Here is a 21,197-nt window from a genome sequence, read left to right on the forward strand (position 1 = left end):
CCACAGAAACCTTAATTATATCCTATTCAAAGGAAGGGTTATTCCATGTAAAGGGAAAACAAGTAGGGATTTACATACCAGAGCAAAATGTTTTGCCTTCAAGCTATTAAAAAAAGAATGTATTTACAAAGATTGAAATGCTTGGCCAAGTTGTATGTAACAGCAGGGAAATGTTGTCTTTCTATTTTCAGCTTGTGATCCAAATAACAAACGTCTCCGCCAGATAAAGGATCAAATTTTAACTGACTCAAAGTACAATTCCAGGATCCTTTTCCAGCTTCTTCTGGATACAGCTCAATTTGAATTCATTTTAAAAGAGGTAATGTGCTGCCAACCAGAGTCTTCTAAGATATCTAAGCTGAAAAATTCATTGGATATATTTATAAGTGGTTAAAAATCAAAAAATCTGCATTGTATTGTTATATAAAATTCCGTAAGCTTCTGTCACTGTATGTCCATCACACTGTCTGTATTTCTTAATATTTTTAATTTTGTTTTTAATATTCCGTCAAGATCTTGAAGTTATGTAGTAATCACTAAGTCAGTTCCATCTGTTTTCAGTATTTTTTATCACCAATTGTGATATGCCTCCTTGCCAGTTTTGTAAACCAGATGCTTTGGGTTTCAGTAGATGTTCAAGCAGATGCTGTCTGAAAAACAAGCAAAATGGGAGAACTATAAAAAAGAGGGGTCTGAAAGGATGACTGAGCTTGCTGATGTCTTCTCAGGAGTTAAACCTCTTACTAGAGTGGAGAAAAATGGTAATTATTAAAAATTATATTGTGGGGAAGAAAGTAATTTCAATTTGTATTTCTAAAGTGATACCAAAAGAAAATACATGAGTCTAATAGTGATAATATAAGAACAATTTTCATGTCCCTCAGCTGCTGAAGAGATCTCTTTAACTCTTGTCTTGTTTAGGTTTTCAGCACATATTCCATATGTAAGGAATATTTAGGTACCTAATATTTAGATGGCCCTATTTTTAAAAGTATTTTTCATTCCTTTATTTAGAAATGCCAGCTAAAACTATAAAATGTCAGTTCACTTTTGTATGTATAATGGAGTTCATGTTACAATGTTCTATATACAAAGGAATAAGAAGATCATACCCATTAAAATTAGAGATGGTTTAACTTCTTTCCTCATTCTTTTCCTGGTTGTAACTTGGATTTCAATTTTATCAGCATTTTTTCAAACCTTCTTTTACTTTTTCAGTGGTATTCTCCACATCTCCAAGGACTTAAACATCAAATCTGTACTTCTTTCCAAATTCCTTGCACTTTTTTTTTTTTTTTAATCTCTTTTTTTCTCTTGGACTGGTGTAAAAATAAGATTTTTTTAATGCCCATTTATGTTGGTAGGTGTTTTTAATGTTGTATGTGAAATTTACCTGAGCATATGCCACTTTAGAAGTGTACATGCTGAAAGACCAGAAATGTACCAGTGAAATAAAAACTTGTAAAAATAATCTTCTATTATTAGCTGGTTCTTTTGACTAGCAAGTTCCCTGTATTTTTGCTGCCTATCATACATGCAGAGATTTCTTCAAATTATTCTTAATTTTTTCATAGAAAATCTCCAGGCTTGGTTCAGAGAAATCTCCAAGCAAATAATGTCTCTGAACTATGATGATTCTACTGCAGCAGGCAGAAAAACTGTGCAGCTAATACAGGCTTTGGAAGAGGTATGATAAAGACATTTTGAGATAAATGACCCTGTCCTTCTGGAACAGCAGCATTTTTTTATACATCTAAAGACTTCTAATAGCAGAGATAGAAAACAGATTGGCATTTTAAGAATTGTTTAAATATATTAGATCTTTGCTGTTACATATCTACAGTAAGCAGGAGTTTTGTATAGACCTTGGTATTATAAAAAAAAGGATATAGCATGAAAGGTCATGTCACCTGTAGCTGAGGATTTGTAGGTTTTTTCAAAGAAATTAATTCAGTATTTAACATTATTTGGCAATATTACTCATCTTCTAGAAATTCTGAAAATAAAATCATTTGAAACTAGAAAGGGTGATTTGAAAGGCAGAATAAAACTGTATTTTTTCTCTGTGTGCTCATTCTATTTCCAGGATATTAAAGAGTACTCAGAATAATGTCTGACATTGACCTCCTTGAATAACTGTGTGAAATTTATTGTTAATACACCCTGTAACAGGACAGGATTTAAGTGTCTTACTGCTGCTAACATCCAGAAGTAATATAAGTTTACTGGTTCTGTGTTACTGTCCTTAAAGATGAAAACAGCAAAAAAGAGTCTTTTTATGGTTTTTGTTTGTTTTTTAAATATAGGTCCAAGAGTTTCACCAGCTGGAAAGTAACCTGCAAGTTTGCCAGTTTCTGGCTGACACCCGCAAATTTCTCCATCAGATGATCCGAACTATCAACATTAAAGAAGAGGTCTTGATCACCATGCAGATAATTGGTGATCTTTCTTATGCTTGGCAATTGATTGACAGGTGTGTTAGCAGGACCTTTTTCTTCCAGTCAGTAACCATTTGTAAAACTTGTGGGAAATAACATAAATGCATAAATGTTACTGACTACAAACATTCCAATTTAAAAACAGTCTTGAAGCATTGTTCTGTGAGTTGTTAAGTATAGTGAATTCTAATCAGCTTCAAGAGGAATTAACATCTGGCCTCCTCAGGTTGTTTACTGCAGGTTAAGTGATAGTGTAACTTAAGTGATAGTGTAACTGCTGTCTCTCTTTGAGCTTTGTTGACCTCCTGTGTCCAGCCCTTAGTCTTATTAAGTGTTCTCCAAAATACTGGAGTTCATTTTTCAACCAAAAAAAACAACCAAGGAGAGACTAATGCTCAAGAACTCTGTTTCCATGGTGTGATTTTGCTGAGCACTACTTCATTGCCTTGGCTGTTAACACTCTGATGTCTCATCCCCACCTACCCTTTTTCATAAAGGGTTTTTCTAACCAGTATCTCTTCAGACCTAAATACTCCTTTAGTGAAGTTTGTTAGTGATCTCCTGTGCCATTTTCATATTACACTGTTGCTGCTGACATACAATTAAACAGTTGAAAATAAGAGTTTCAGGGGACGAAGCTGATAATTTTGTTTGTTTCCTATCCCAGCTTCACATCTATTATGCAGGACAGCATAAGAGTCAGTCCATCTATGGTAACTAAACTCAGAGCCACTTTCCTAAAGGTAAGTTTGAGCAACAGTGAATGCACTTGAACACTGCAGGTCAATCCAAGCAGTTGGTTTAAAAAGCCTTAAGGCTCTGAAATGAGAAGAATTAAGACTTCCTTTTACCAGCATCTTCTATGTCCAGTCTTTTTAGACAGTATTAAATTAACTCAAGGTTAGTTTTAAGGAAAATGCAACTATTACATTGCTGCTGTTAGGCAAATAAGTCTTGTAGTCCAGCCTCTACTCATTACAGCTATTTTCTGGAGGCATTGGTGCAGAGATGAGATCCTCTGCATATGGATCAGAACAGGCTGAAGGAATACATTCTCTTTCTCCTTTGTCTGTCAATGAAGCTCTGGCTTCAGATGAAAAAATCTTCTGTAGAAATAAGAACAGGAATTAGAGTGATTGAGAATATAAAATTACAACTGAAAATGACCCATGCAGCTGTTAAGATTTTAACAATCTTAGGGAAGATAGCCTTATGGACTGTTGGATTTCTTTGACTTTTAACAATTTTTTTCTCTTGGAAAGCCTGGTATAACACTGCTATTTAGGAAGAGTCTAGTACTTTGGGTTGTATTATAAGAGCCTGCACAAGAGAATTCAAGCATGTAATTTTCATCAGAAAAAAAAAGTGAAGTTAAAATGTTAACTTTATTTCTAGCTTGCTTCTGCTCTTGATTTGCCGCTTCTCCGTATCAATCAAGCGAACAGCCCCGACCTTCTCAGTGTGTCCCAGTATTACTCTGGCGAGTTGGTTTCCTATGTGAGAAAGGTGGGTGCTTATAAGGCATAACCTCTAATTACTTTTTCTTAATTGAGGATTATTTTCTCAATGAGAATATACTGACTGTGGGTGTTTCTTCTCTCATTTACAAAGGTTCTACAGATAATTCCAGAAAGCATGTTTACATCTCTTCTCAAAATCATAAAGCTTCAGACTCACGATATAATTGAAGTGCCTACTCGCCTCGATAAGGACAAGCTACGAGATTACGCTCAGCTTGGACCACGATATGAGGTGCAGTTAAAACAGGAATTCTGAAAAAGCAAACTTTACAGGTGGCCAACTTTAACCTAAGTTTAAATCTATACAGTTCCATAGAGTTACAGTTTAACAGTGAAGTTAGATTTGTTCACTTAAAACTGTGGTGGTGTTGTGAACATACCTTAGTTTACACAAGGATGGATGAGTAACTTTTGTGCTTCTGTTTATATAACTTTAAACTTTTGGTCTTACAGAGAAGGGGAGAAAAACTAAATAAATCTATAAATGAGCATAAAGGTATTTTTAATTATTGAGGAGGATGGAATCCTGAACACCTGAGTCTGAAATGAAGCCCTCCACATTTGGCATTCTTGTTCCAAGAGGAAAAGGTCCAAGACTAAATAAGCAGGTTTAAACCCCAGCAGGGTTAAGCTTTTTGCTGCTCTCAAATGAGGAGAGGATGGAGGCACGTTGATTTGATCAGATAAAGCTGCTGTGGCTCATTTTGTCTCTGTTTTTTCTTCTGCATTGTAACCAGTCTGGAAGAGTGAGCAAACATTAAAAATGTATGGTTTTATTTTCAGTAGAGGAGGATGAGACAAAAAAAACTGAGTAGATCAGTAAGTCTTTCCCCAAAGAATCTAATAATGAGTTAAGATGCCAGCTTTTCCCTGGAGATTTTGCCAAAGTGCTCACTTGTTAGGTGTTTTCTGCAAACAGGCTGTGATCTCTGATTAAGCTGATGTTCAGTCCTGAGCATTAGGTTTAGATTGCCCCATGAGACTTTTTAAAGTCAGTCTAGCTTGTGTGTGGGTAAGAGTAGAGGAGGACACAGTGTTCAGTAATGTTTTATTTTGAGGAGGTAAAGGGAAAATAGCTTATACTAAAGCTTTCACTTCCAATTTCTATTGAACTGTAGATCTGAAGTGTGTCTTCTCTATTCTGTATTGTAAGCACCTGAAAGGCAAAAGACTGGCTTGTCTGAACTCTGAGCATAAGGGTAATAATAACTGTAAATGTAAAACTTCAAGAGAATGTGCTACCATATTAGATCAGTGGAAATACTGAGGTGGACTGATGGTGGCAGCAGTCTTTATAGAATATAGTTATAGAAAAATTTCTGTGAGCTGTGTCCCCAGCCTGCTCAAAGATACCAGCTGAGAGTATTTTCCATAATATTTGTGCACACAAAATATGGTTGGTCTTCCATAATCCCTTTGAAGCCTCTGAGACTTAACCTGTTCTTTCCTACTGCTAGCACATCTCTATTTATCTGACCAGAAGAAAAGTAATTATATAAATCTAGAACAAGAAGTAAAGCTGAAAGTATATCAGTGCAAATTATTTGAATCTAAAATAGCACTGAAGCTAGCACTGGGAAACATGGATTTTTTTAGAGTAATTATTTACATCTGCTGAATTACTTTAATGAATTTTTTTCTGTTACAGGTTGCCAAGCTAACCCATGCAATTTCAATCTTCACTGAAGGTATCCTCATGATGAAAACTACTTTAGTTGGTATCATTAAGGTAATGATCCATTATTTCAATAGCAAAAGGTTCTTTGGTGGCAATTAGCACTTTAGCACAGATTTCAGCACAATATATGATACAGGAAAAATTAAAAGAAAAGAAAATACAAGTTTGCATATAAATTTCCAAACAGTGATGCCTAAACTGGGAGCCAGATAGGAACTTTATTTTTTTCAGGTTCCTAGGAATCCATAGTCCCCATTGTAAATAGATTCATCCACCATAGTTGGTGATCTTTTGAGGTTTTCCCTGCTGGAAAGCTTTTCTGAAGAGCTGTTTCTTCCATTGGTATAAACTGTCCTGCAGTTTTACATAAAGGCTACATTGATGCCTCTTTGAGAACTAGAAGCAAGTATTCTTGAAGAAAAATACACTTCTTAATGGATACTTAGCTTAGGGCTTCTTAGAATTGTAAAGCATTCTCAGTGGATCATGAACAAAGGTTGAACATGGGAACTACAAACCTTTGCCATTCAACTCAAACAGAACATTTATTCTCTAGTAGAAGTATGTAAATTTTTATTCTTTGGACAAGGTCTGGTGGTTAAGTGCATCTGTTAACAGTCTTTCCTATTTCTCAAAAGTATTTCATATATTTCTTGGTGCAAAATAAATCCTTTTTATTTTTATACCCTTCTGACCTTAAAGGAAAAGTGTTTCTTCTACTTAGGTGGACCCAAAACAGTTACTAGAGGATGGAATAAGGAAGGAGCTGGTAAAACGAGTGGCCCTGGCTCTCCACAGGGGCCTCATCTTTAATCCTAGAGCCAAGGTTGGTTTTAATTCTTTATATATTTTGGGTGTGTAGGGACCTCTTTTATTATACTGTCTTCTAAAAAATAATTTATGCTTTTATATGCAGATTTCCATTTTGTAAAAAAGTTTTAGACTACTGAAGGTTATCTGGAATGTATTATTTGATGTTCAAATGAATTTATGAACTGCCAAGAGTACATAGAATTAAAAAATGTATTTTTATTCTATTCCAAAGTGTCCTGTCAGTTCTGAATTCACAGTACTGCCTTTCTCTGTGATGATTGACAGGTCAAATAAGAAAGGTAAACATACATAGGCAATGATAAAATAGAATGACACTTGTTTTGTTCCTGTCCAGATTGTTGAATCTCCCAGATCAGTCAATAGTACCACTGAAGGCAAAAATAAGATGAAAAGTGGGAGGAAAAAATATTCAGTAAGAATTAATTCAGATATCAAACTTTGATAAGATATAGTTCTCAGTGCTTTTCAGATCTGGCTAGACCATAGTGAAATGCTCTAGAGGTTGTTTTATAAGAGGATTTAGGAGCCTTTTACATTTTGTTTAAATTCTGCCTGTTCACAGTTTAAGTTTTATCTTTTTGTTTATCTCCAGCCAAGCGAACTCATGCCCAAACTGAAAGAAATGGCAGCTACAATGGATGGGTTCCATCGATCATTTGAATATATCCAGGATTATGTCAACATATATGGTTTAAAAATTTGGCAAGAGGAAGTGTCTCGTATTATTAACTACAACGTGGAACAGGAGTGCAATAACTTCTTAAGAACAAAGGTGCTTCTCAAACCCGAAAAACAACAAAAAAGTTGATAAATGTCTTTATAGTTGGCTGTTAGAGCCTGTGACTGATGGAGCATGTGTACCCATTTTTCATACCATTGTGACTCCAACTGAATGTGCTAACTACTGTGTAAAACACCTACCCTCAACTTACTCTGAAATGTTTCAGCATCCCCCCTGCATTATTTGTACATAAGAGGAAAATATCCAAACTATAATATTTTATATCTTTTTGTATTAAGATTAATTCTTCTCTTTGCTTTATTCTGTTTTTATTGTGTTCTGCTACATGTAATTTACAATATTGTGTTAGTGTGCCTCTTTTTAAATCAAACAAAATGAAGATTTCTAAGCAAATAAAAAAAGTTGCAATGACAGCACTGCAAATTACTATAAAACTTATTTTTTCAGATTCAAGACTGGCAAAGTATATACCAGTCTACTCATATTCCTATACCAAAATTCACACCTGTGGATGAATCTGTAACATTTATTGGTCGTCTTTGCAGAGAAATCCTGAGGATCACAGACCCCAAGTAAGTACTATGTGTCACAAGCACCATGCATTGGATAGCTCAAATTCCATCATACACAAACCAAAATGCAAGAGATAGTTTTTCCATAGCTGTCATATCTTTATCTAAAACCAGATCTACCCAGTCCATTCTACACATTTTACATACTAGTCTAGAAAAGTGGTGATTTTAGTCTAAGAAGGAAAACAGTGTGTTAAACAAATGAAGGAGAGAGAAATCAGGGAAGGGTAATAGAACCCTGGTGGAGAGAGGAATAGCTAAACATCACCTGAGATACATGGAGAATCTTTCTCATCTGTCTAAGAAAGATAACTCATTACTGTAAGTGTCATAGGGACTGTTTGCAGCTTTTTTCTGATTTTTTTTTCCTCAGAATCACGTGTTACATTGACCAGATGAATACCTGGTATGATATCAAAACTCATCAGGAAGTAACCAATAGTCGTCTCTTCTCCGAGATCCAGGATACTTTGGGTACCTTTGGTCTCAATGGCTTAGACAGGCTGCTGTGTTTCATGATTGTAAAGGAGCTGCAGGTAATTTTTGAACTTCAGTTTCTCAAGGCCACTTGAGAAATTTATTGTTTAATAATGCTTTATTGTTTAATAATGAAATAAAAAAAAAATCTGTTAATTACTAAAATGGTGCAGTTAAACCAAAAGCATTTGAAAAATGGTTGTTCAAACCCAAAAGGGAGAATTTCAGTTACAGATAAAATTATTGAAGTTGGTGCTCTTAAGTAAATGGTGCTATGTAATTCCAGGTTGTGTGGAGATCCTTTCTGCAGGTGTACACTGTTTGTGTACTTAAAAGTTGATCTCAGATCAACTTTATTTTTCTGTCTAGATAACAAAAATTGTTTGGGTCTACCATGATACATAAGGTATCAATTCTATGTAATGACTATTTACCTAATACCTCTTAAGTGAAACCAAGTTTTCTTGTTTCCTGAGAACAACCTAGTTCTGGCCTGGCTAGAGATTTTAAGGGGAATAAGCATCAACGAACATACTTCTTCCTGAAAAATTGAATTAATACTTGTCCATAGTGGATATTAGATACTGACAAGGGGGATCTTCTAATTGTCTTAACATTGATTAACATAACTCCAAAATGCAAAAATTGTAACTACAGAATTCCTCAACTCTTCATCTATGGAAATAGTCTTTCCTGCTGTTAAAAAATGTGGCTTCAGTGCCATCAAGATTAATCATAGAGTGCATGTGTGGTATTTTTACTTACTTACTTCTTTCTTTTATTTAGAATTTCCTCAATATGTTTCAGAAAAATATATTGCGTGACAGGTCAGTACAAGATACCTTAAAAGCACTTATGAGTGCTGTCAGTCCCCTCAAAGGAATCATAGGTAAGTGCTTACTGGTTAAGATGGAAGAAAGTAATTGTCTTTATATACTTGCATTTATTTCTCTTCTTATTTGTTATTTTTTTAATGCCCCACCCTTCTTCTTTTCTCAGCAAATTCAAACAAGGTTTATTCTGCAGCAATTGCAAAAACACAGAAGATCTGGACAGCTTATTTAGACTCCATAATGAAGGTAGATTTATGTGACTTATTGCTCAGAATTCACTTGAGGCTCTTTGGTTATATTGGCCCCTCAGTTCAGGGGGGATGTGGAGGTGCTGGAGCATGTCCAGAGAAGGGCAACAGAGCTGGTGAAGGGTCTAGAGGGTTCCTGTGAGGAGCAGCTAAGGGAGCTGGGGGTGTTTAGCCAGGAGAAGAGAAGGCTCAGTGGGAACCTTACCACTCTACAACTCTGAAAGGAGGCTGTAATCAGGTCAGGGTTGACCTCTTCTCCCAGGCAGCCAGTGACAGGACAAGAGGACATGGTCTCAAACTGCATCAGGGGAGGTTCAGGTTGGACATCAGGAGGAATTTCTTCATAGAAAAGGTTGTTAAGCTCTGAAACAGGCTGCCCAGGAACATGTGGAGTCACTGTCGGGTATTTAAGGACAGGCTGGATGTGGCACTCAGTTCCAAGGTTTAGTTGAAAAAGTGGTGTTTGGTCATAGGTTGGACTCAGTGATCTCAGGGGTCTCTTTAAATCTTAATGGTTCTGTGATTCTGTGATGTTTTAATCTGCTTGTTTTACAATGTTGTATTTTATTGACTTGGAATTGTGTAGCATCACGAGTGAAGCAGGCCTGGGTTTGCAAGAGCTCCTGAGCTTCATTTGTATTGGCATCTCACACTCCACAAAGTGCTTTGCATTGAGATTCATAAGAAATAGTTCACCAAAACCAGTCTGGCACTAGAGATCTGATCTAGGTAGACTAAGTTAATGTTCAGTATCAGGAACTCTTGAGACTCCTCCCAGTGCCTCGTGACCATGATATGCTCAAGGATAGTTTGGAGCAGTAGCATTTCCCAGACTTGCCTTGAAACAGAGGGCATTGTACTGTGCTGAAGATTTAAATAAGCTGTCCGATTAACTTGGCTCTTTATGTCATCTCTGTAAGGATATATTGGGACCAGCGTTTTTCAGAGCGCTGTGAATATTTGTTTATGTTACTGGATTGAAGAGGAAAGGCCAGGGAAGGAGAAGGTTGCCTGCAATGAGCCTCTCTGATGTTTTTTTCTCTTGCCATGCTGACTCTAAGATTTACAGAGGGGTGGGAAACAGAGTAAAGGCATTTTCACTGACCAATGAAAAGCAAGTAACTGGGGTTTCATACCTGTTACCTTTTATGTGCTCTTTTCCCATGGCCAGCAACGAGGAACAGTGTGTAAACTTCAAGCACTGTGACTATACCTCTTCTCTGAGTGCACTGTGCATTTGGGGTCAGTCTTTGACTTTCCTCTTCCTTCATTGCATTCAGTATAACTCCACCCTTTTTGTGTTTGTGTCAACAGGTTGGTCAGATGCAGATTTTAAGACGACAGATTACCAATGAATTAAATTATTCCTGCAGGTTTGACTCCAAGCATTTGGCTGCTGCTTTGGAAAATCTCAACAAGTAAGAAGCAAAATGTGCTGAGGAGCTGTGTGAATCACTGTGATGTAATTGTTATCAGCTCAGCAATCCTTTAAATTACAACAAAATGTGGAATCTGATTTGTGTGCAGGTTTTTGTTGATCAGTATTTGAATTTTAACCCAGCAAAAAACTTTAAGAATAAATACTTGGCAAGTAATTAGTTTGAACATACAGTTTCGAATAGAATTTGGTTATGCCTGGTTCTGAAGTCATATTTAGATGAGAAAAAGGAACAGAATATGTGTGATGCTGATTTTGAATCAAATATGATGTTTGTAAAAACATACTCCAGAAAAAGTGTTTTACTCTTGATTGTGGCCATGTAGAAGTTTTGTATCTTTGAAATTTTTATATTAATATATGTGGCATCATGTAAGGTTTAATTGGGAATAATTGGGAAAAATTATTTAGTATGATCTATTTTCCTTTTAGAGCAATACTGGCTGACATTGAAGCACATTATCAGAACCCATCACTACCTTATCCTAAAGAGGACAACACCCTTTTGTATGAAATCACAGCTTATCTGGAAGCTGCTGGCATTCACAATCCATTAAATAAGGTCAGGCCTACATTCTGGTGCTTGGTGCAGTTTGCTTTTTTCTATTTATTTATTAATTGAGAAAAATAATATGTGAAAGATCTGTAATACTTTTTTTTTTTTTTCCCTAGATTTACATAACAACGAAACGTCTGCCATATTTTCCCACCGTCAACTTCCTATTCCTCATCTCCCAGTTCCCCAAACTTCAGTACAACAGAAATTTAGGTAATGTGTAAGTTTCTGCTTATCTAAATCTAATTAAAACCTATGTGAAATTATCTGTAGAGGAGATAGTAAAATAACCTGCATAGAAAATACACAGTTCCTGACTTTAGTCCATCACATTCAGTTTTGTGGTACTATTTAAGGCAAACATAATAGGGTAGGAAACAAAATCCAGACTCCTGGGTTTCTCATTCTATCCTATGCCTCAGCTAATATCATTAAGCCATTTGCCATGGAAGACATGCAATTATTACATTAGTTTTGAATTTTTTTGTGTGGGCAAGCAGAAGGAGAGACAGAGAAAAAAAACATGAAGAGTATATTACATAAGTTAGCCTGTGCTATAAGAGTATGTTCTGTTTTACAAACATGTGTTGTTTTGGGTGTTTTCTGTGCAGGAATGGTGTGCAAGCGGCCAGCTGATCAAATCGACTGGCTTCCTTTGGTTCTGGGGCTCCTTACCCTGTTGAAACAGTTTCACTCAAGATACACAGAACAATTTTTGGCTCTGATTGGTCAGTTTATTCGTTCAACCATGGAGCAGTGCACAAGGTATCCATGTTTCACTTTTTATCTAAGTTTCACCCCTGTGAATGGGACTTGAGCAGTGAAAAAGTGCTGCTTTTTCAGTATTTTTGTTCTAGCAGAGTATAGTTGACGTTTGCAGTCTTCCAGTACTTCAAGGGACCTTATAAAAAAGTTGGAGAGAGTCTTTTTACATGGGCAGACAGGGACAGGAAATGGGAGAATGATTTTAAACTAAAAGAGGCAGGACATTGAGATTAATGCTAGGAGGAAATTCTTTCCCGTGAGGATGATAAGACACTGGAACAGGTTTTACAGAGAAATTGTGGATGCTCCATGCCTGGAGGTGTTCAAGGCCAGGTCGGATGGGGCCCTGAGAAAACTGGTCCAGCAGAAATTGTCCCTGCCCGTGGCAGGGCTGTTGTAACTATGTGATCTTTAAGGTTCCTTCCAGCCCAAACAATTCCATAATTGCATTACACAGTAATACCAATACATTTTACTAAATAAAAGATTAAAACACTATTTCTATTTGTACTGGAATCACATGGCACCTAGTGGAAATGGTGTTATTTGGGGGCTGGCATTTTCAGGTAATTTAATCCAAGGTTGATCAGTAAGAGTGTGATCTCCATGGTGGTTTAATTTTAGCCAGAAGATTCCAGAAATGCCTGCTGATGTAGTGGGTGCCCTCATGTTCCTGGAAGATTACATTCGGTACACCAAGTTACCAAGAAAGGTAAGAAAGAATTCCATGTCTCTAAATATGCCCCTGAACACCCCAACCATTGTCCCTGCAAAAAAGAACATGGGATGTTCCCATGGGATGCTCCCACTCCTCTTTAGCCAATGAAGGGATATGGCCAGCGAGCCATTGCCCACACCTTCCATTCCTACAAATGAATCAACATAACAAATAACAGGTCAGGCTCCTGCTAATGCAGAAGCAGCCCTGATTTGTAGAGATCAGTCCCATTACCACAAGAATAAATAGATGAATGATAATAATTAAAGGATTTCACCTTTGTGCCAATTTCAAACAAGTCTGTTAAATTTTATCTTCAGTGTATAATGCTGGGGGCTGTTGGGAAGGAAAGCAATAAAATAGAAGTTCCAAGATGTTTCCAATAAACAGCAGTATTCTAAAGCAGTATTCTAAACACAGGGCAAAAAGCTAATGAGCAAGTCTGAATTTTGGTGAAAGACTGTGTCCAGTCTTTCCTTTACTTCCTGACAAATCCTGATTTCCCAGGTGGCTTCCTTGTCTCACATGCAAGGGAAGTGCTAAAAGTCTACTTGTAAAGAAACTTTATTTCAGGTTTAAATGCAACTTAACTACATCTGAAGATGATATGTTATTTATACATAATATTAAAAATAAGTCTTGTTTGCTGTATGTAGGCTGTACCTCCATGGTTCTTGAATAAGCATTCAATAGTCATTTCCCAGCTAATATTCGCAATGAAGGGAGTGAGATTCTTCTAGTCTCCTCTTCCCAGCCCACAGTTAGGTGTGGTAGAAGGCCCTGTATCAGTCCTGTAGCTGTAGCTGATGCTGTGTGGGGGCACAGCAGAGAGGACAACAGCATTCCTCCAGTCCTACACAGTACCTGTGCTCCTGGAATATCTCCTCACAGCTCTGGCTGTGCTGCTCCTTCCTTGCTTTGTGCACATCCAGGAGCACATCCTGGCTCAGGTCTGCAGTGTGTGTGTGTGCTTGAGTCACAGATCAGATACACTTGTTAATGGATGAATGGACAGCAAATGGGTAATGCAAATGCCTAACTGTGCCACCCTGTGTCCCTCAGGTTGTTGAAGCACATGTGCCAAGCTTCATTTTTGATGAATTCAGAACTGTTCTATGAATATGGAGAAAGACCAAGGCTTTTCTCCAAACCTGGAATGAGGAGTTGGGGCCTGGGGATGAGGGAAGTACAGCTGTTCAGAAATGTGTCTTTTCTGTGCTTCAAGGCACTGCCTACAGCTGTCTCTGTGAAATGTAACCATCAGCAGCGGTCCATATAACCCTTGTTTAAATCTTGGCATGATATGCAGCGTGTATCTCCTCTAAACAGTGTACATTTTGTACTGCACATAATAAATGCTGCATGTGATTGTTTATGTATAAATCATTTAGGTTTTTTGTTCTGAAGAACTGCCTGTGGAAGTTTGACTTTTGTATCAGAAATGAACAATGAAATTGGAAATAAAGGTGTTGGATAGTTTGCCAGAACTGATGATTCCAAATACAATTTTCTTTTTAAAAGAACCATGAGTGAGAATGCACATACTGTGTAAAGAGGTTTGATGTCTGCCTGTGTGCTACACACAGTTAATGTAATTCTATAGAGGGCATAAAATAATTAAATATTTACAGCTGAAAAGTCCTGTTAGGCTAATTAAAGGCACAGATATTAGTGTAACTGTAACACGACTAATGTTGGGAACAAGGTGTTTAGTCACAAAATTTTCATTCATGGTACTTGCAATGTCCCAACCTCAAGGGGAAGGGTGCACCCAAGAGTTGTAGATTCTTGTGGTCAAAAGGAATGACAGAACTTCTCAAAGTTTTGTTAGTAAATTACACATTTGGCATGGAAATTTATATGTTAGTCCCTGACCTCCTACCTAAGCACACAGCAGTGGGCTTTGAAAAAGGAGTGGGATGAAAGGTGGGGTGACAGGGGGGATAGAGAAAGAGAGATGGAATAAACAGGGAGAGAGAGAAAGAAAGGAAGAGAGAAAAAGAGATCACCAGTCCTGGCTCCAGCACCGATCCAGCTGATGGGGTGTCCTGGGGCACACATCCTGGTTTTTCCCACCCTAGAGACAAGTTTCTTGACTGTGTTGTGCTTATCTCCAGGAGCCAGAACAAGGACATTTGCCTCAGACATCACTTCCCTTCCTCCTATGGCCCCTTTTCCAGCCACAGCAATCCTTGGCTGTTATTACCAATGATCCTTGATTGGCTCAGCTTTTGATGTTTGCTGCATACACGAGCTCCCTTATCTTCCAAGCTTCCACAGTATGGAATATTTTACACCTGCCTTATCTTCCACTGGGTTGCTGTGGAATTGCCAGCAGGGGATGTTGCCCTATCACAGGGACAGCCTGGTGATTATCAGACTGAAAAAGAGGAGGCAGATGCCACAGCTAAAGGGAAAGTCCCATGTTGGGGGGCTGTCCAGCACACACTCCTGCTTAGAGCAGCGCAGCTGGCACACAGTGCTCAGGTCCACAGCCAGTTGAGTTTTGAGTGTTTCTGGGATGGAGACTCCACAGTCACTCTGGGTGGTCTGCCCAGGTGTTGGACCACCTAAACAGAGTTTTTTCTTACATTAAAATGGAATTTCACATGTCTCAGTTCTTCACCATTGGCCCCTGTCACTGTGCACCACTGACTGTCACTCTTTACTCCATCCACTGAATATTTATCAACATGATTAAGATCCTTCTTAGCCTTCTCTTCTGCAGGCTGAGCAATCCCAGTTCTCTCAGCCTCTCCTCGTATGACAGGTGCTCCAAGCTGTTGATCATCTCCATGGCCTTTCAGTGTGTCCTTGTTCGTCATACTGGGGAGTCCAGCACTGAGCTCAGCACCCAGATGTCTCTTGCCAGGGCTGAGCCAATGGAAGGGTCATCTCCTCCACCAGCATGTGCCAGCAGCTCCACCTGATGTAGCCCAGAAGGCTGGTGGTCACCACTGCAGATATGAACTGATTTTTCCCAGGATTTCAGGGAAATCCAGAGGGAAACAATTTTTCCCCAGGAGCAACTTTTCTGCCAAGGTGTTCTCCAGCAGTTGCTGGACTTCATGAACTTGGTGATGGACCATTTCTCCAGCCTGTCCACGTCCCCCTGAATGGCAGCACAGTCCTGTGCTCTGTGGCTGCTCCATGTGGGTTTGTATCACCTGCAAACTGCAGGTCCATTGCCCCCATTACCATTAGCTAATGCTAATTAGCATTAGCAAAGACATTGAACAGTCCTGGCCCCAGTACGAACCCCTGAGTGCACCCCTAGGAACTGGCCTCTAGTTGGACATCATGATCCCCTGGGCCCCACTGTTGAACCAGTGCATTAAGTTTGGGTTTCTCTTAGTAAATCCATGCTGAGTACTCCCAAGCACCTTCTTGTTCTTTGTATGTTTGGGAATGGTCTCCAAGTGTATTTGTCTCATCACCTTTCCGAGGTTTGTGGTGAGGCTGGCTGTCCTACAGCTTTCCTCATCCTCCTTCTTGCTGTTCCTGAAGACAGGAGTGATATTCAGGGCTTAGGATCACCACCACCATTCACAGGCCATTGAGAATAGCCTCCCTCTGACACCTGCCAGCTCTCCTCACATCCAGGAATGCATCCCAGCAGCTCTCATGGAGTCCTGTACGCCCACATTGTTTAAATAATTCTCCCCAACCTCGTCCTCTTCTGCTGAAGGACTGAGTTTTGATCTGTGGGGTTCAGCACCACCTGAGTGTTAGCAGACCAGCTCTTGCAAAAGCTGAACCCATGCCACAGTAACCTGGTTTCCAGGGTGGGGAAGGATTTTAACTCCTGCTTTCTGTGCCAGAAGCTGGGAGTACAGCCCTTCCCTCTCCAGCAGGCAGGGGCTTGCCCAGCACACAGCTCCCTGCCCATCCACGCAAGAGTTTTGATGCCATCTGAGGCACAGCAGCTTGCCCTGGCAGCCAGTGCCCTCCTGGCCTCCCCATCTCCCTCCAGGTGTGCTCTAGGTGGATGAACAGCACAGTGGTTCAGGCAGCTCTGACAAGAGGCCTGAGGTCAGCCCTGCTGAACAGATCTGGAGAGTTGTGCTGGGTTATACATTTCCAGGAATGGAGCCTGGCTACATCCTCTCAGGAGTGAGAAGTATCAGCTGAGCTGAGGGTGCACGTGATTAACACAGCAATGGCCACACTCCTGCACGTACACCAGAGATGGGGCAGGCTATGAGTCAAACACTTAATAAAAATCTGTACAGCCCATTGCACTGCCCTGAAGGGCATGATCTCCCCTAAAGCACAGAACCAAAGGATAATTTGTGTTGGAGAAGACCTCCAACATTACTGAGTCCAACCTTGGACTGAACACAACCATGTCACTGAGTTCCACATCCAGGAATGGTGACTCTACCATCTCTATGGGCAGCCCATTCCAATGTTTAATCACCCTTTCTTTGAAGAAATTCTTGCTGATGTCCAAGACCTGAACCTCCCCTGGTGCAGCTTGAGACTCGATGCAGCTTGAGCAGGGGCATCCCTCAAGGTTACTCCTCAAGACTGAAACCCCTTACCCAGCATCTGATATCCCCAGCAAGGCAAGTGGCAGCTTTCCTTAGGCCCAGAGTTATACTGTATTCTAGCAACATTATCCAGCTGTTGTTATAAGTGTAGGAAATTGCAGTGTATCACTGTGTGAATCATCATTTAAGCCATCATCAAGTCATAAATTCAGCTATTTCCCTGTGGTGGAGTTGACTTTGGCTGGAGGCCAGGTGTCTATCAGGCTTCTCTATCACTCCCTTCCTCAGCTGGAAAGGGAGAGAAAATAAGATGGAAAATGACTTACAGTTTGAGAAAAGTCAGTTTATCAAAGCAAAAGCAGAAGTTTGCACATGCACAAGCAAAGGAAAGAAAAAATAAAATTATTCTCTACATCAGCTGCTTCCCAGGAAGCCTCAGCAACAGAGCTACGGAAGGCAAACTTTGTAAAAAACAGCTGTGCCCTCTTCCTCTTCATTTTGGTAGTTTTCTATCTGGGCTGATGTAATATGGTATGGAATGCTCTGGGTCAATCTGAGCTGTCCAAGCTTTGTGCCCTCCCAGGATCTGGCCCACCTCCAGCCACTTGATGGGCAGGGAATGTTGGAGAGGCAGTGCTGGTGCTGAGCCCTGCTCAGCAGGAGCCAAAACTCTGGGGTGTTACCAACACCTTGCAGCTAGCAATGCAGCACACAGCCCTGTGAGGGCTGCCGTGGGGAAAATGAACTCCATCTCAGCCAGACCTGCTACATACCCAATCACCCTTTGATTATCATTTGATCTTCATTTGGATATCAGTTGATCACTATTTGTTCATTGTTTGATCACTAATAAAAGCCTTCTAATTAATCCCATGATGATTGCTCTTAATGACACCCCTGAAGCCAGGTAAGCAAGTAGAGCTGTAGAGAAGAAAGGGAGCACCACAGTAAGACAGCACAAAAAGAGGAAGGAGAAGATGAAATGGGTGAGGTGGGAAGTTAGGTATCACCCAGCATTAACAACTTGAAGTCTTAAATGTTTAACCCACACAAGAAATATGTATTTCTGCTTCAACAGGTAGGAAAGCAAAGAGCAACAGTGGGAGAATACGAATTGGTGTCACACTATTTTTCTCTGTTTCAATTCATTTTTAAGCTTTTTCCTTTAGAAAGCTCTAAACTTTCCCCAAATGACTGCAAATATCCCATCCCCACTGTAGCACAGTTTCCTAAAGATGGCTAAATTAAAACACACAGAAAACTCATAATGCATTAAGACTTATGTTACTAATGCTGTTATTTACATTGAAACTTCAAATTTTAGGTCCTGTTTATGAGTTACATGGAGCCCTGGCAGGAATAGCTACAAGGGACATTCACTGGCAGTGCACATTCACTGGCAGTGTACATTACATTGCTGGGACTCAGCAAGCAGAAAAATCAATAATTATATTATTAAGGAAAACTAAGCTTCACAGACAGACCAGAAAAAATCTCAGGAAAAATAATTGTAATTAGTTTCTGTATCTGAAGTAGCCGATAAACATCAGTGGGAATCTTTCCTGTGCTCTAGATCATCACAGTATTCCTCAGCAGGGATCATATCCCTGCATTTCTTCTTCTGTATTATACCCACAGTCTTAATAATTATTTGTGAAGACCTGACAGAACTAATCTGTTATGGGGCATATCCATGATGCCTGAGTTAAGCAGCTTTGCACCCTGGAAATTACCATATCTCATGCCTCATCTGGGTGAAAAACAACAGTGCAAGGAATCTCTTCCACTCCAAACAGGTACAAACACACCAATACATAGTGTCCCACAGAAGTTAAAATGCAATTAGTGCAAATTTTAATTATAATGCTTAATTTTAATTCCTGAGGCTCTTCAGATGAAACTAGAAAAATTAATATTTAGAATAATTATATAGGTGTGACACTAGCAGACAGCAATTGATTATACTCATGATTAATGTCTCATCTCTCCATAACTAAAATAAGTAGAAATCCATAAAAATAAGTCTTCCAGCCTTCAAAATTTCTACTTTTTAAAAACTAAGAGCAAAGAGGGTAATGCAAATACAGTGTTATACAAATTAAGTAACATAAAACAACATTTTCCATCTTCAAATTCTCCGTCTAAAAATTCTTTTGTAATCCATTAAAAACCTAAGTTCTTGTCTCCCACTGAAGCAGAGATTGGAAAATAATTTGACTATTTTGTGCCCCTGCAGTCAACTGCTGTGCCTGTCAATGGTGGCAGGAGCCTTCCCGAGAGGGGTTGCTGCTGCTGCCCAGAAATCAAAGCTGCCACACTGTACCCATTGATGGGAATTAAGACCAAGTTACCAGTAGTATGTTTAAAATCTTACTCTCAGTTCACATTCCAGGATGTAACACAAAGCCCAATATATTGCATCTACTGGTAGATTTGGCAGTGACAGACAGTGGCAGTGGCAGTCTGAGCACCATTATTAATTGCTTAACTGATTAACTGATTAACTGAAAGCTCTTAGCTGGCTTGGGGCAATCTTGAAAGGTTCAGACCCAGAACTGCCCAGGGGACACCTGTTTTATTTAGCTTGCGTGTTAACCAGAAATTTGAAAGGCCAGCCTAGGGAGAGAAGGAGTCTTGGGAAAACTTGTGTCTCCATTATACTTGTGTAGGGTTAATTTTAATACAAAATTCTCTATCAACACCCTCCCAAATGTCAAAATCAATGTGCCCCAGAGGTCCGCAGTAGAGAAGTGTCTACGCAGGATTAAAGATTGTGAAGCCTCGAGCTTCTCTTGGCTGAATCACACAGGCCTTTGAAAGCTGATGTTATACACCAGGCTAATGCAGATACAATCTCATTTCTGCATGCTTGTGTCTTTTAAACCTTGTCCTTCTTTGAATGTCATGTCCATCTCTATTCTGCGTTTAGAAAATAAGCACCTTCACCAAATACTGAGATAATAAATAATCAAGATTATTTCCTTCTACAGGTATGCCATTCCTTAAAAGTAGATTATAGGGATATTTGGAAGCTGTGCAGCCCCTCACAGTATTGTTCCGGGGCATCAAAAGAGTCTTCTTAGCAGCATTCAGCAGTGATGACTGGTAATGCAGAAACTTGAGAGAAGAAATGCCTCCCTGTTCCAGGATGTCATTTATCTGGTTATAAAGATGGTATGTGACAAACACAGTAGCTGACAGGTGAAAGGAAACAACAAAGTCTGACACTGCAGAAAATTCCTGGGAAGCATGGGAGAACTTAGATTACACACTGAGAACAGGAAAAGCATCCCGTTTCTTCAAAAGCTTGCAAACCTTGAGGAAGCTAACAAACTGTCAGGCCAACAGATGTATTACAGGCCTGCAACAGGGTTGTGTGCGAAGGACTGAACAAAGATTCTCCCCCTAAGTGTGTAAATACTGTCTTAACTCTGCAATAAATAGATTCATTTTGCTCTCAGCTTGTGAATCTCATTTTCATACACTACGGACAGGTACTGTGTTGTAGGCACTGTATGGTGTAGAATGATAGGGGATGATGCTGATATGATCTGACACATGAAAACAAGAGAGCTCTGATTGAATTATCCCAAGCTGGGCTTGCACATAACATCTATATGCACTATCTGTTTCCAGATGCCGTTTGCAGGAGAAACTAGCCCATACAGGATAGAAAATGTAATCACCAAACGCATTATAGAGAGACACAGCAGCTCCATGCGTACCCTACAGCAGCCAGCAAGTGCCCTTTGTGTACAAAAGTGTGCTGGTTTTGGCTGGGGTAGAGGTAAATTTTTCCCCAGGGGCTGGTCTGAGGCTGTGTTTTGGATTTGTGCTGAACACAGGGTTGATAATGTAGAGATGTATTTGTTATTGCTGGGCAGG

The 21,197-nt window shown here is 39.4% G+C and overlaps 1 protein-coding gene across 9 annotated transcripts in view; it reads left to right on the forward strand.

Moving 5' to 3' along the window:
• Nucleotides 1–20,772, forward strand: part of WASHC5 (WASH complex subunit 5) — a 31,059-nt gene extending 10,287 nt beyond the window's left edge. For 5 of the 9 annotated variants that reach the window (XM_023921498.2, XM_086874388.1, XM_086875143.1 and 2 more), the window contains 20 exons: nt 192–319; nt 632–761; nt 1,575–1,687; nt 2,307–2,473; nt 3,106–3,181; nt 3,834–3,944; nt 4,050–4,190; nt 5,607–5,687; nt 6,361–6,462; nt 7,063–7,242; nt 7,660–7,784; nt 8,158–8,320; nt 9,048–9,150; nt 9,261–9,340; nt 10,657–10,760; nt 11,213–11,342; nt 11,453–11,549; nt 11,948–12,101; nt 12,726–12,813; nt 13,882–14,306. In XM_023921498.2, the coding sequence (XP_023777266.1) occupies nt 192–319; nt 632–761; nt 1,575–1,687; nt 2,307–2,473; nt 3,106–3,181; nt 3,834–3,944; nt 4,050–4,190; nt 5,607–5,687; nt 6,361–6,462; nt 7,063–7,242; nt 7,660–7,784; nt 8,158–8,320; nt 9,048–9,150; nt 9,261–9,340; nt 10,657–10,760; nt 11,213–11,342; nt 11,453–11,549; nt 11,948–12,101; nt 12,726–12,813; nt 13,882–13,938 (2,330 nt within the window). In that variant the 3' untranslated portion in view covers nt 13,939–14,306. Of the gene's footprint in view, nt 1–191; nt 320–631; nt 762–1,574; nt 1,688–2,306; nt 2,474–3,105; nt 3,182–3,833; nt 3,945–4,049; nt 4,191–5,606; nt 5,688–6,360; nt 6,463–7,062; nt 7,243–7,659; nt 7,785–8,157; nt 8,321–9,047; nt 9,151–9,260; nt 9,341–10,656; nt 10,761–11,212; nt 11,343–11,452; nt 11,550–11,947; nt 12,102–12,725; nt 12,814–13,881; nt 14,307–20,302 lie in introns of those variants that run through there. The other 4 variants (XM_086870954.1, XM_086872472.1, XM_086874979.1 and 1 more) reach the window with 1 other exon arrangement.
• The last annotated feature ends 425 nt before the right edge of the window (nt 20,773–21,197 follow it).

This window comes from Cyanistes caeruleus, chromosome 1 (genome assembly GCF_971803275.1).
Source record: "Cyanistes caeruleus chromosome 1, bCyaCae1.hap1.1, whole genome shotgun sequence".
Classification (NCBI taxonomy): Eukaryota; Metazoa; Chordata; class Aves; order Passeriformes; family Paridae; genus Cyanistes; species Cyanistes caeruleus.